Source organism: Triticum aestivum, chromosome 2A (assembly GCF_018294505.1).
Source record: "Triticum aestivum cultivar Chinese Spring chromosome 2A, IWGSC CS RefSeq v2.1, whole genome shotgun sequence".
NCBI lineage: Eukaryota > Viridiplantae > Streptophyta > Magnoliopsida > Poales > Poaceae > Triticum > Triticum aestivum.
In genome coordinates, this window is record NC_057797.1 from 29,173,233 (window position 1) to 29,187,614 (window position 14,382).

Genomic DNA, 14,382 nt, shown 5'->3' on the forward strand with positions numbered 1-14,382 from the left:
GCGTGTGACCGGCCGCGCGACCTCCCTCCTCCCTCCAGGCCCTCCCTCCCTCCTTCTTTCCCGCCGCCTGCGTTGGCGCCCGCGGCCGGCTTGGCCCCGGGGCTGCTGGTGGCGGCGGCCTCGATGCCCTTCCCCTCCTGGTCGCTCTTTGGTGCGGGCGAAGCTGCACCGGGGGGCGGGTGCACTTAGGCGGCGGTGGTCTGGCGTGGTGGCGCGGTTCCGTGGCACGACGCAGGCGAGCAGCTGGGTGGCGGCGTGATCTGGCATCACCCGCTCGGCCCAGATCCAGGCCCTTCGGGCCCCATCTGGGCCTGGGCGGGTCGGCGATGGGGATGGTCTCTGGCGTGGCTTCCGGGAGGCGGGGGAGACGCGACGAGCGGCGCCAATGCTGGACTGCTGCATCATGGCCGGCGGGGCTTAACGGGCCCGCTTCGGGGCCTGGCTGGGCCAGGGGTGGCCCGGCATGCCCCGCTGCCGCGTCCGGACGGCGACCGCAACGGTGCCATAGGCACGGGCCTCCCGCACGACGGCAGTGGATGTGGTTCCCTCCCGCTCGGCTTCGGGGTTGCCGCTCCCGTCATGGTGCGCTTCTCTCCAGTCCTCTTGGACTCGTGGTGGTGTTCGTAGTGAGGCGGTGTGGGTGGCGGCGCAACTGTGTTGGCGCATGGTGGTGGGCAGCGGTTTGGCGGGTCGGCTCCGTCCGGTTGGGCGGTTGGGTTTGGAGTGCGGGAGAAATCCTTGCCGGTTTTGGCCCCTATGCGGTGACACCTTTGGGTGCCACCATTCCTTCCTGAAGCGTGTCAGAGGTATCCATCCACCACCCCCTTCCGCGTGCCAGGGGAAACCCTAGGACTCGTTCGGGCAGCAACGTCGTCAGCGTCGCATCCCTTCTTGGAGGTGCTGCTTAGTAAGCGGCGATTCGGAGCCTCGGTCTGTGGTGGTTTGTATCCGGTGGGCGCCGTGGTGGCGGGTCATCCGCGCTTTGCTGAGCTGTCGTGGTTGGCATTTGTTTCTTCTTCCTTTTCTTTTGGCTGGTTGTGTTGCTCGCCACAGCAATCTTTGTACTCGGTGTTGGTTGCTTGGGAATACAAAGCGGGGGGCAACCCTTTTTCGTTAATTAGCCCACATTGTGGGAAACAATGTTTTTTTACCTGTATAAAAGTGATTGACATGGCTGTAATAGTGAAACAGGATGAAACGTTTTGTACTGTCTGAACTTCTTTCAATTACATATGGCCCCGCCGCCCCGAAGCACATATTTCTTATCATCAAATTTGATGTTCTTTATTCAAGAAATAAAATAATACATACTAATTACCATTGCTTAGGATTTCAGCACAAATTGACTACCTACCATATGCACAAAAAGGGTTTCTATAAAGCTAGCTTGTCAAAATTGTTACACTATTAATTAGGATCAAGAATAATCCTAAATCTTCTCTAGGGCTTGGAGAATGTCATCCCTGAGATCCTCAAACTTCTCAACCCCGAAGCTAAACCTCACCAAGTTGTCCTTGATCCCATTCTTGGCCTTCTCCTCATCATTCTCCCCCCTGATAAATACACAATCCATGCAATATAAGTCAAAATGTCGACCATAAATATATATAGTGAATCGTCCTCTAAGTTGCAAACGAGAGAAACCCTAGAGCGCCACATACCAGAAGGACATGACCGCCGGCTGTTGCACGAGACTCTCACACCCGCCAAGAGAGGTTGCAATGAAGGGTATCTCCAATGCGTCGATGAACCTCATGACGCCGTGCAGGTCTGACGCCACCTTGAAGCTGATGACGCCACCGCAACCGGTCATCTGGCTGTTGGCGATGTGGTGCCATGGGCTGCTGATGAGTCCAGGGTAGTACACCCGCTCAATCTTGGGATGGTTCTCGAGCAAGCGCGCCATGCGCAATGCAGTGCTGTTTTGTGTTTCCACGCGAAGCACCATCGTCTTGAGGCCGCGTATGATCATGTAGGCTGCATCCTGCAGTAATTCAGTTGCAGTGCAAGTGGTAAGCTTTAAAATCTAGTTTTCTTAAATAAGAATGAGTGCTAACATATGTACTACAGTTAATATATACTACATACCGGACTAATGGCGCCGCCGAGGTCGTGATGCCACGCACGGATCCTAGAGATGAGCGCATCCGAGCCACTGATGCATCCTGCAATGACCTGAAATGGAATGACACGATGAGAAGTCTTAAACTACATTGACACTACTAGTGATCATGGAAGTAAAGGAGCAAAATGGCAGTGTAATTGTATGATCTACGAAAATACATCTGATCTAGGGTAGCTACTCACGTCGTGATGGCCGGCAATGTACTTTGTGGCAGAGTGCACGACGATGTCGGCCCCGAGGGTGAGCGGCTTCTGATTGATGGGCGAGGCGAGGGTGCTGTCGATGCACACTAGAGCCCCTTTGCGGTGACACAGCTCCGCGACGAGCTTAATGTCGATGCACTTGAGGTGGGGGTTCGTCGGACAGTCAGTGTAAAAGAGTGTCACCTGCATCATAGCCAAGCATCTCAGAGTCAGAAACGACCAACATACATTCATAGATCCCTTGATTATATATGTGTTATGGAAATTAACTTACGTCGCCATGGTCAAGAACGGCCTTGAGCGTGTCCATGTCGTTCAGCTCGATGAATGTCACCTTGATGCCCATCTTGGAGAGCTTGTCGCGGATGAAGGCGCGTGCCTCGCTGTAGCACTCAGTCGTGGTCACCACGTGGCCGGCACCGGGCAGTACGAGCGCAAGCAGCGTGGCAACGATGGCGTTCATTCCCGAGGACGTGACAAGCGTCGACTCGGCCCTCTCCAGTGCACTGATCTTGTCCTCTAGGACCTTCACAGTGGGGTTGCCGTAGCGGCCGTACTCGAAGCTGTGGCGCCGGCCTTCCTTGAACGCGATGAGGTCGCCCGAGCTCTTGAACCAGTGCGTCGTGCCGCTCACAATAGGTGTCGCGATCGAGTCAGTGTCCATGGCGCCGTTCTTCCCCATCTTCTCCCCGGCGTGAACCGCCAGGGTCTCATCTGAGAGAGTAGCATCTCGCTTCAGAGCCGTGGCGGCATCCTGCTGCACCACCGGCACAGGTTGCTCGGCGCCAGGGAGGGTGGCATCAAGGAGCGCCTCCGGGCTCAAAGCGGTGACACGCTTTGATGAACGTCGAGCGCGGAGCAGGCGGCGCTGCTCGATGGGCGAAGCCTTGTTGACGAGAGGAGAAGATGACCGCGCCATTAGTAATTTGTGGGGTCGACGAAGAGGAGTGAAAACAGGTGGAATCGAAGAGATTAGCCAGAGCTAGCAGCTGCTCGTTTGTGTTCTTGCTATCTGTGTATACGATGGTGGTAATATATACTGCCGATCGATCAGTCTGGCTCTGTGCGCGTCGATTCATATCTACGTGTCAGTCTACATATAATATCGTCCCACTACCACATGCCACATGTGGCATCAGTGCTCAGTCACGCAGGCGTGTAATTAAGCCGCGTGGTAATTAAGATGTACAAGTGGATCCATGATTAATCTACTACTACTAAATAAGGCATGTGATTAGTTAGCTGCAACGTGCCAGTAGACCTGGGCCACGACGAATCTAAGGGAAGTCTTAGGTCAAATCTGCGTGTTTACATCTACAACGCCGTACTGTGATCGATGCTGCGTTGGATTGGACAAGACCTCATCATTAAACAAAGATGGGTCTGGTTGGGCTTTGGCGAATGCCTCGCTAGATTTGATGGAAGAAAACAAAAGCGGTCCGGTAGGATCTACATGGAAGAAACAGCGGCGCATCAAATGGAAACCTAGGCATGAAACCACCGTTATCGAAAACGGTTTTGGAGGTGGTTTTCGGATATAACCCTTAGGGCATTTCTAACCAATCCCCTTAAAATAGCGTAGTATCCGGCATAGTAAACCCTTACAAGAGTATCTTTACTCCACTATGTTTTCTCTGGATCTAACCGATCCCTTATACATAACGGAGTAAAAAGTACTTCCATTTGCATTTCATTTTCGGCCATCAAAACACATTTTTTTGCTTCTTTATTGCATTCAACGGCATTTTGATACATTGGAGTACATAATTCATCAATTCTTCGCTATGAGAGCAAGGCCAAAGAAAACAAAAACCACAATTAGACACTTTAAAAGATACCCAACTTTCATAACTGCTTCCGCAAGTTGGATTAATATTTTCTCTATGTCTTCATTGTTGATTATCTCTATTGCCTTCTCGACCTTGCACACTTCTTTCTTTTTTGATTCCGAAGAATTCGACGTTGCTTCACATCTAGTCTCATCTCTAGCCTCTATTCTAGCAATGAGTGCACGAACATCTATCAAATTTCATACTATCAATAGATCGATGTAATCTTCTACCCAATACAAAATTTGCATCCACCCTACACACAAATTTGAGCAAACATTGAGCTACCAAAATTCTGCTGGCGGCCGGTGAACAACCGACTCAAAAGAAGCACATACCTCACCTTTTTTGCACTTGAAGAACACCCATCCGGGATGTTCTAGCATGGTAGAAACTCGGCGCACCACCTACCGCGGGCAGTCATCTCACTTTACGACTGGCAACGGTGAGCGGACGAGCTACTGGGCTAGCACCGAGCCCAGGCGATGGCGGGCGTGTCTTTGCCGGCGAACCGCCGGCGGGAGAGATCCGAGTTGCTAGAGGGGGAATCAATACCTTTATGTGGCGCGGAGGCTTTGCCGGGGCAGTGCGTTCCGATACACGGCCAATCAATGGCAAGGCATAGTCGCCGGCGGTGGTAGCCGCAGATCTACCGGTAGTGCGCCGTCGATGGGCCAAGGAGGCACAAATCCTGGTGGTCAGGGACTGCGTCGGAGCCAATGGAATGTCCGCAGTGGCGCGGTGGCTGGCGGGGGGTGGGAGGGGTGGCACCCGCGTAGATGCGGCGCGGGAGGCGGGGAAGGCAGAGGAGGAGAGGTCTCAATTCTCAGTACGTTTTATACAGAATGGGTCACATCAAATGGAAATCAAGGTATGCATATACTCAGCTGATACTGGTGCTAGGTACCTTTGCACACTTTTATTTTTGTGAAACAAGACGTGTTTGTTCCAGTCGATTTCCATTAGGGAAACTGCCAACGGTTTTGGCTTTGTCTTACTCAAGGTGAAGCCAAGGTCCATCACCCACATCATCTCTCCGCCGAACAGTAGAACCTCCCAAGACGGCGCCTCCATCGAGGGTACGACGGAAAGGACGCTGCCACCGGACTTTCGTCCGGGAGGGGTTCGGTGGTGGATAGGAGAGACCTCGACATCGCCTCCACGGAGGGTAACAGCGCCGAGAGACATCGCCGACGCCGGACCGAACAAACCGATCAAAATTTCCTACAGTCCCCATCCTATACCACCAAAACTCTGTCGTCTCCGGATCCGGCAACGGACCACGAACCAGAACCTACAGAGATGAGAGAGCCATGGGGTTCAACCAACCTTGAACGAGGATCGAGAAGAATCCATCGTAGATCTCCAGGCGTCGAATCCAGCAATCCGGCGTGGTCAGCGACAACCACCACCACTCCGCGGCGGCTGACGACGTTCAAGCCCAAGACCCAGATTGGATCTGATCTAAACCCGGCAGCGCCCGCGACCATCGACCTTGCCCACCACGCAGCCGTCACCATGCTGCGAGCAGGCCGCCGCCGCCGCCGTGCCACGCACGACGTAGCCAAGAAACCCGCCTACCGCGCCGCCCGGCCCCACGCTAGTCCGGCGCCCCGCTCGATCTGGCTGCCCCGCGCCAACCACGATGGACAAGGGGGAGAGACTCTCTGCCGCCGGACAACTGACCAAGCTTTGCCCGGTGGCGCTGTTGACGGCGGGGAGGAGAGGTGGAGGCGGGAGGAGGGCGGCTAGGGTTCCCCCTTGGGTCTCCCGCGGGGGAGACACGAGGTTGCCGCAGTTTCTCTTTGTTTGAGTGAGCCCTGCTCCGGTGCTCCCCTCTAACCTAATTTCGGATGGGTATTTTTGTCCCCGCGAATTTTTTTTCCTGGCCCGCCACAGCCCAGATCCAAGCCCTGTCTAGCCCTGTATAACCCAGACCGTATACGTACAGTACCCTGGTCCAAAAAAAACATAGATACGACCCCACATCCACGTAAGACCTGCCGATTCCAATCATTCACGCGAGCAGCTCCATTAATCTCGCGAGCATTGACGCAGCTCCATAAGTAGTAGACCTCCACCGGCGGCTATCTCGTCGCCGGCGATCTCGTCGGACAGCGGGCGCGACAACGTCATGAATCTCCAACGATCGCGCACAGGTACCGCATCCCGCGTCCCCCCTCTAGTCTCGCTCGCGGCAACAACGAACGAACGGCCGCCGTGCCAGTGGCAGTGGTTAACCTAGCTACCCGGCGGCGCATGCGATCGTGGATTTTGTTCCGGTAGTGCTGCTCCTCGTGATCTGGGTTCACGTAGCGTCGGTTGCCGTCGGCTGTGCGCACCACCAGTATCGTTATTTGATGTGGCGGCTAACCTAGGTATCCGGCGGCAGAGGTAATCACAGATCTAGCTAGGTTTTGAGATCGTGCAGTTCCTCGCGATTGAAAGTGATCACGACGGGTGCCGTGGCCATCTTCCTTACTAAGTTTGGCAGATCTGAATGGCCTCGGTTGCGGTTGTTTACATAACATCTGTGATCGTGTCCTATGTGTTTTATATTTCATCATTGATAATGTTTGCACATGTGATGATACATATTATTGGTTGTAGGAAATGGCGGAAGAGGAGTTCACTGATATCATGGTAGACATGGAGTATGGAGAACTAATGAAAGACTGGATAGAATATTGGTCAGATGATGAAAATTCAGATTGTGAAGATCGGTCAGAGAATGGGAACGAATGGGATGATCTTAATGTGAGTGGCATTGTCATGTTGTAAATTTTTGGTGGCATCCGACAACATTAATTCTTTGTGTTGAAAATTTATAGATCAATGAGCTTGATGATGATCAGGAAAACAACTCGGAGCTCTCGAATGAAGATTACATTAGTCAGGTACGTAAGTGAAAAATTTTGTTGGCATGCAAATCGAATTTCTTCTGGAATATTATATGATAAGTAATTATGCATTTATGTTGTATTATTCAGTTCATTTTCGAATGTCATAATGCGTACGACTATTACGGTGAATCCGACGCGGAGACATGCCTTAACGGCCTTAACGATGAATCATTAGATGCACCTGGTTCTGGGGAGTCCGAGTCGTTGGTCATCATGAGTGAGGTATGTGTGTAATCAATGTTCTATGGAAGTAAGTAATGTTAAATCATAGAAATCCGTTTTCATGGTTGTGGTTTGATTGTGTAGGTGACACAAGATGATGGTGCAAAGAATGTCCAAGATACTTCCAGTGCAGATGATAAGAGGGATATGTTCATGCAGATAATGGAAATGACCTTTACGTCTCACGATGCTGCGTATGATTTCTACAACAGCTATGCTAGAGATAATGGTTTCAGCATTAGAAAGAATAAGGTCAAGTATAGCAAAACAGAGTCACGTCATATGCGTTATAGGCGGTTTGTTTGTTCAAGACAAGGGAAACGTGACAGTAAGTTGCTAACCGAGGAAGGACACAGCCGTAGGCTCAGACCCTAGACACGCTGCTTTTGCGAAGCACACCTGACCGTCAAGCTTGACCAAAAGCGTGGGGTTTGGTATGTTGAAAGTTTTGAGGACAAGCATAGCCATATGTTGGCAAGACCGGACGAGGTACCTATTCTTTGGTCCCACAGAAAAATCAAAGAGTACCAGAAGCATGAGATAATGTCCATGGGAGCTACAGGGATTAGAATTCACGACATGATGGATTGCTTCATCAGCAAGCATGTATGGTACGGCGGTGTTGGTTTTACCAGGCGTGAAATATACAACCTTTGCGCCAAGGAGAAGAGGAAGCTGCTTTCAAAAGGTGATGCTGCCACAGCCATAGGCATCATGGCCAGTAGGAAACAGAGGGATCCTAGCTTCTTTTTCGAGTACAGGCTAGATAAGGAAGGACATTTGAATAGGATGTTCTGGTGCGACTCCCAGTCTCGTCATGACTATGAGGACTTCGGCGACGTGCTTGTATTTGACAGCACGTACAAGATGAACCGCTATGGTATGCCATTTATACCTTTTGTTGGTCTTAACAATCACCAGAAGACCACTGTTTTTGGTTGTGCCATAGTTTCAGACGAGACCGAGGAGACATACGTGTGGCTTCTGCAGACGTTTTTGAGGTCCATGTGTCAAAAGATTCCTAAGAGTGTTATCACAGACGCCGACGCTGCGATGATCAAGGTAATTCGCGAAGTCTTGCCAGACGTGTGGCACCGTATATGTACGTGGCACATAGAGAAAAATATGAAGATTCACCTTAGTCACAAGTCCTTGAAGAGTTCCGAACTCTTCTGTACTACAGCACGTCCACATCAACGTTTGAGGAGAGATGGCACGCATTTTCCAAAAGATGGCAGTCGGAAAAAACTGTAACATGGTTGAGGCGGATGTATAAGAAGAGGAGACTGTGGGCTGCGGCATATCTAACTGAGGGGTTTTGGCTTGGCATGAAAAGCAACCAGCGGAGTGAAAGCCTGAACTCATGCCTTCACCTCCACCTAGACGGTGAAATGACCCTGGTGGATATGATTTTGCACTATGAGAACGCCGTTGTGCGTATCCGTGAAAATGAGGCGCGAGATGACTGCACGACCTCACAGAGTTTACCGGTGCCAGTTACTAGCTCGAGGGAACTTGAGATAGCTGCTTCTCACGTCTTCACTCCAGCAAACTTCTATATGTTGCAAGATGATCTTAGAAAAATTGACGGCATGGAGATTGTAGAAATTAAGCTGGGAGACGGATCACAGCAGTACATCGTGGCCTGGAAGAATAACCGGAAGCGCCGTTTTGGGTGGAGTATACACCAGTAAATTCCGCAGAAACTATAAGGTGCAGCCGCAGAAGAATGATTCGAAAGGGTCTACCTTGCAAGCACATATTCCATGTACTGAAGCACTTGAACATATCTGAAATACCAAAGTGTTTAGTTCTTATTCGGTTCACGAAAGAAGCAAGGTTGGGACTGCCCGCGAGGCGCACAAGCGATCTGTTGGGATTTGGTTGGACTGGGGCCGGGGAAAGAATGAAATATAGCCAGGTCAGTGTGTTAGCGTCTGAAGCTATGCATGCGGCATGCAAACACCCTACTTTGTGGGATCAGTTATAGGAGAGTTTGAAGGCTGTGATAGCTAAGAGTCATGAGTATGATCTGCTACAGGAAAATTTGTTGAAGCAAACAAACGACATCAGTAAGTGTGCAGTTGAATATGTGGACGATGGTGAAGGCAACATGATTGAGGTTAAAGATCCTATGAAAGTGTCAAGCAAAGGTGCAACAAAGGCAGATGAGAGCCGCCTTGTCTCGAAAAATGGTACATCACTCTCTTTTGATGAGTTGGAAACCCGGTGCGGCGCTTGCAAATTGGTAGGCCACACAAGACGTAGCAAGAAATGCAAACAAAATCAGAAGCAAGTGTTTGTATGCATTGTGGATTATTAAAGTTTGTATCATTCATTAACTTAGCTTGTCTTCTATCAGGTGCAGAAAAGTGGAGAAGGAACAAGAGTAGAACACTTGCTTCAATTATTTACTGTGTTAATCGGCCGGCTCATACTTCGGCTAAGGTAGCTGTAGGCGCTTGTGTTTATTTGGTTTGGAGGCTTTGGCCCCGTGATTGTATCCTTAGTGTATTAGCAGACGAGATCCCAGTCTTTGTTTAAATAAAGTAAGATGTTTCCCTATAAACAAAAATCAAAAAAATTCTTTACCGTGTAATGACCGGGGCTGTGTAATGGCCGGGGCGGGAGGTAGAAAGAATATTATTGTACATTTCCCCTGCCCACGTCCTAAATGCCATTAAATAAGTAACTGTACCACTCTCCTCCCCACCACACTCACCCACCTCCCACGGGCGCCGGTTCGAACTCCCCTCTTATCCCCACCTACAGTAGATCGAGAATACCCTCACCGGCGACCGCTGCAGCCGCCTCCATGGAGAGAAGCCTCGGATGGCAGAGAGCAATGATGGACCTCGCCGGCGATGACGAGGGGTGGCGCGCGCAGTTGACGGAGGTGTGCGGGTGGTTCCCCAGCACGGAGATGTTGGTCAACCACGCGTGTGGCCTCGTCAAAGTGCAAAAACTATTACGGATCAAAATAAATACTCGATGAACTATCATGTAGTGATGAATCACAAACATTACGTACCTTATCACGCACAGTATACTCTTTCGTGACTCTATTAACTGCTCCAGCTTTGGTCAGAGCACTATCCATGTTGCAGCTCGATGGCAATGGATCGTCATGTGCAATAGCACGATCTACAAGGAATTTGGACCTCCACACTGGACAGAGATAACGATCATGACCAACACGCAGCTCCAAATGTCCCATATAAGCATCAATAACCTACATAGAATATCAGCGCATTACATGTTGAAAGTTGAGACATAGATTATTGAGCATTTTAAAAACAGGACATGCAAGTAGTACTTACATCGTCCGACATCCATCTATGAGCTAGTACCGGTAGAATCCTTTCGGAACTCAGAGTTATGCCACGCCCTTTACTATAGTAATTTTTTTTGTTCTTGTTCTTCTCAGTGCTAGCAGCTAACTCGACAAATTAAATAGCTGCATCAATTATTTCCAGCGTCAACTCATCTGCCACAACCTCCGGCACATTATTGTTCAAAAATAGAGCTGCATGAAATAATATGAACATCAACAATGGTGATCATATGCATTGGTAGTAAATAAAAAAATTAAGAATGTTAGTTACGATACCTCTAGTAGCAGTACTAGTACCAGAGGTTCTCTGACCATGGCTGGTACGCCTGCTAGGCTTGTCAAGTGCGTAGGGGGATTCAAATTTCTTGGGAACGGTCCGCTTCCGCTTACCGGACATAACCTCCTCATCCTTATCGATTGTTCCACCCTTTTTTCCATTCGCCTTAGCCATGAACTTGCTGACAGAAGATGGACAAATGTCTATGTCCGATGAAGGTGCTAGAGTAGAAGTACCAACCACCCAAGGGTTTTCCGGTGTACCCCCACATACATCATTACGATTAACAGGTGAAGCTTCCTTGTGTCCTTTCAGCTTCGATGGGGTTTTCTGTTTCGCAAACTAAATCATGTGAACATTTCTGGACGAAAAAAATTAAACGAGAAAATTATATACAGAAAGATAAATACATAGTACCTCAGGTACGGTTTTATGGTCGGGAAGCACTTCAGGCTGCGTCATGTCAATGATTGGCTCTCCATCACTGTCCATGTCTTCCTTGTACACGAATTCCTTCTTTTCATATGGACCATTCTCGAACGAATCCACTTCGTCCGGATCATTCTCCGCGGATGGCACGACAGCAGCCGGCTTGTACATGACACCTTCTTTGTTCAACTTCTCGAACAACCTCTGCAATAGAAATATAAACTTAGTAATGGTAGGATGGTTTAAAACAGGAAACATACTGTAAAGTATAAAGTTTGGGTGTGATACCTCAGCTACTTGATCAGGGATTTGCCTCATCTCGGTGTGTATGAAGTCCATGCACTGCTTCATTAGAAGCTCCATCAAATCTTCCGACAATGCGGCTGACGTCGACTTCTTTGCGTTTCCAGTTGCAGGCTTGGTTTTTGGCTTTATGGTAGGCGCATTATTTGGGATGTTGGGCTCCTGAGCCCTACACTCCTGGGTGATATTATTTTCGATCTGCATGCGATATTGAAGTACATGTGATGAATAAAAAATAAATAGTATTAAGTTACAAAACATTTAATAAAGACGAAATACAATGACTTACCCTTACGTTACCACGGCCGCGCCCATTATCATAGTCGAACCTATCTCTCCTAGTGGCTGCGCCTTCTGTCCAGTTCCTCATAAGAGGTTGTATGGACAAGTTGGGATTATAGGCGCATTCTCCTTCGACCGGTTGCACCTTCTCCCAGTACAAGTACTACAAAAAAATATAAGGATTTAGAGTTAGTAAAATACATCACATAAAATTTGCAATGATATGATAATTGACATTATGCAACAGGTTTGATATGTGTACCTGCAAGAGAGCCAAATTGCCTTTCGGCCATTGGCGGAGGTGTTTGCCTTTCTTCACTATGCGAAGGCAATCAAGGAGAACACGCATGGTGAAGGCATTCCAATTAATCTTTGAAATACGTTTCACATCATAGACCAAAGTGTAGTACTGCTTTGGCACAATCTTGCTCGACATGGGAGCAATAATTGTTCCTAACAGGACCAACACTACTTTGCGAAGGAAATCGTCATCGGTGACTTTACTTTTAATTATGTCCTCAATGAGATTATCTATCACTATGTTTTATGACGTCTTACTGAGAAATTGTGGCGGCACCCGCTCCTTCATGTCCTCGCCTTCTTCAGTCAGAATGTACGAAGCGGACAGTCCTTGGTTCTCGAGGTTAAAGATGCACTCGACGTCGACCGCACCGAGAGTCACCTCCCCAACCTGCTCTTGTATAATGAATTTGCCCGTGCTGGCCTGAAAATTCTCAATCATATACCTAATCAGCAGGGTACGCATCCTAATAGATGGTATTTGCAGCATGCTGCGCAATGATGTATCAGCCAGTCTAGCGCGTTGACGCTCGATAGATCTGCAATTCTCAACTGCGCATACTATTTCTCCATTCAACTCGTCCATCCTGTTGAAAGAAAATATATAACTTCGTGACATTAGCTAACACTAAAGCAAAAATAACAATAGGCATGCAAAAATATAAAACTTTCTGGTAGTAGCTAACACTAATGCAAAAATAACACTAATGGAAATACAATACTATCACCATGTATACTGCAACATGCAGCCAAGTGTGTGCTGACATGAGGCAATAAAAAATAACTACAATTGGTAATTGAATTTACTTGCATCTGATCAAGTTCTTTGAGTATCATTTAAATTATATAATCAATAAATTTAATATGGTAAACTGTTACTTATTTGTCTAGTTGTCTTACTAAAAGGGTGACAAATTGTTCACCTGTAAATAAACTAGAGTCTATAGCAATGGTACCTATTTGAGGTTCATCAACATCTAATGTTAATAACTCTTTAATGTTCTATGTGCACAACAATATAATTGGATCGTGTGACGAAAATATATTTGGGTCTTGTGACAAAAATGTATTGCATCATGCTTCTCGAGAAACAACATCTTATTCTACCATGCTATGGAAGAACCAAAGAATGATTTCATCTACGCCATCTGGTCAGAACGCATTTAGTCCAGTTCATACTAGTTGAAAATACGTGGTAAACCTAAGTCCATCAAAGCAACGAGACGGAGGAAGTAGCTTGCTATGAAAGCGCGAGGGAAGGAGCACAATTTACTTGATCGGTCGACGAAGATGAAAGAAGTCGGCGATGCGTTCTCGACGTAGTTCGTCAAGGTCAGAGATGTCGACGCCTCGCCGGCAGGAGTCGATCTAGTCGACGACGTGTGCGAGGAGGAGGAGATTATATACGAGGTCGACGCCTATGTCGTCGTAACTTCCCTGTGGACAATCTCGCGATCTATATTTTCCTCCGTTGAAGCGAGGCTGAACGTGCTCCTCAATCGTAGGATTAGGAACATATGGATTAGCACGATCCCAGAATTGTGTAACAGAACGGCAACTACTCCCGTGATCAACGTGCGTGTGATCGACGTGCATGGAAAGCGCAGCGTTGTGGGCTCCACAATATGGATCCGACACTTATTTGCGGTCTTGGCCGGCCCACCTACCTTTATTGTTTCTTCCCTCAAAATAAATATCATTGGTTCATCCCTAAAAAAACTCTTTGTGACACGTATTAGTTATTGTATACTTGTATATGTTCAACAATATTTATAGTATCTCTATCATTTCTACAATATTATACATGCTTCGAGTGTCGGAAATGAACGATACTTGTCATGCATGCATGCCATGGTCATCGTAGGTTACGGATTAAGTTTGGGATCATTTCGTGAGATCGTAGGTTACGCATAAACCAATTTCAAACCTGACCTCCGGCAGACCCGAATGGTCCTGCTTGTACATGGTGCATGTGGAAGCATGCATGAGATGACCCCAACTTTTGGGAGCTTGTGGGCTTGGCCAATGTGGTCCCCCAGGCAAGGTGTGCACGAATTGGGACACAAAACGCACGTTGCGTAACGTGGGGGTATTGTTGTAATGTTTTGTCGCTAGAAAACCCTAGAAAATGCACCGAGTGTCGCAAATGAACGATACTTGTCACGCATGCATGCC

The 14,382-nt window shown here is 48.4% G+C and overlaps 1 protein-coding gene across 1 annotated transcript; it reads right to left on the reverse strand.

Moving 5' to 3' along the window:
* Window positions 1-1,429: 1,429 nt before the first annotated feature.
* LOC123184465 (probable cystathionine gamma-synthase 2) lies at window positions 1,430-3,311 on the reverse strand. The gene is made up of 5 exons (XM_044596569.1): window positions 2,603-3,311; window positions 2,308-2,511; window positions 2,089-2,175; window positions 1,662-1,984; window positions 1,430-1,553 (listed from the first exon to the last, which is right to left on the reverse strand). Exons 1-5 carry the CDS (start codon window positions 3,245-3,247, stop codon window positions 1,430-1,432), a joined length of 1,383 nt encoding a protein of 460 aa, XP_044452504.1. The 5' UTR covers window positions 3,248-3,311.
* Window positions 3,312-14,382: the final 11,071 nt, after the last annotated feature.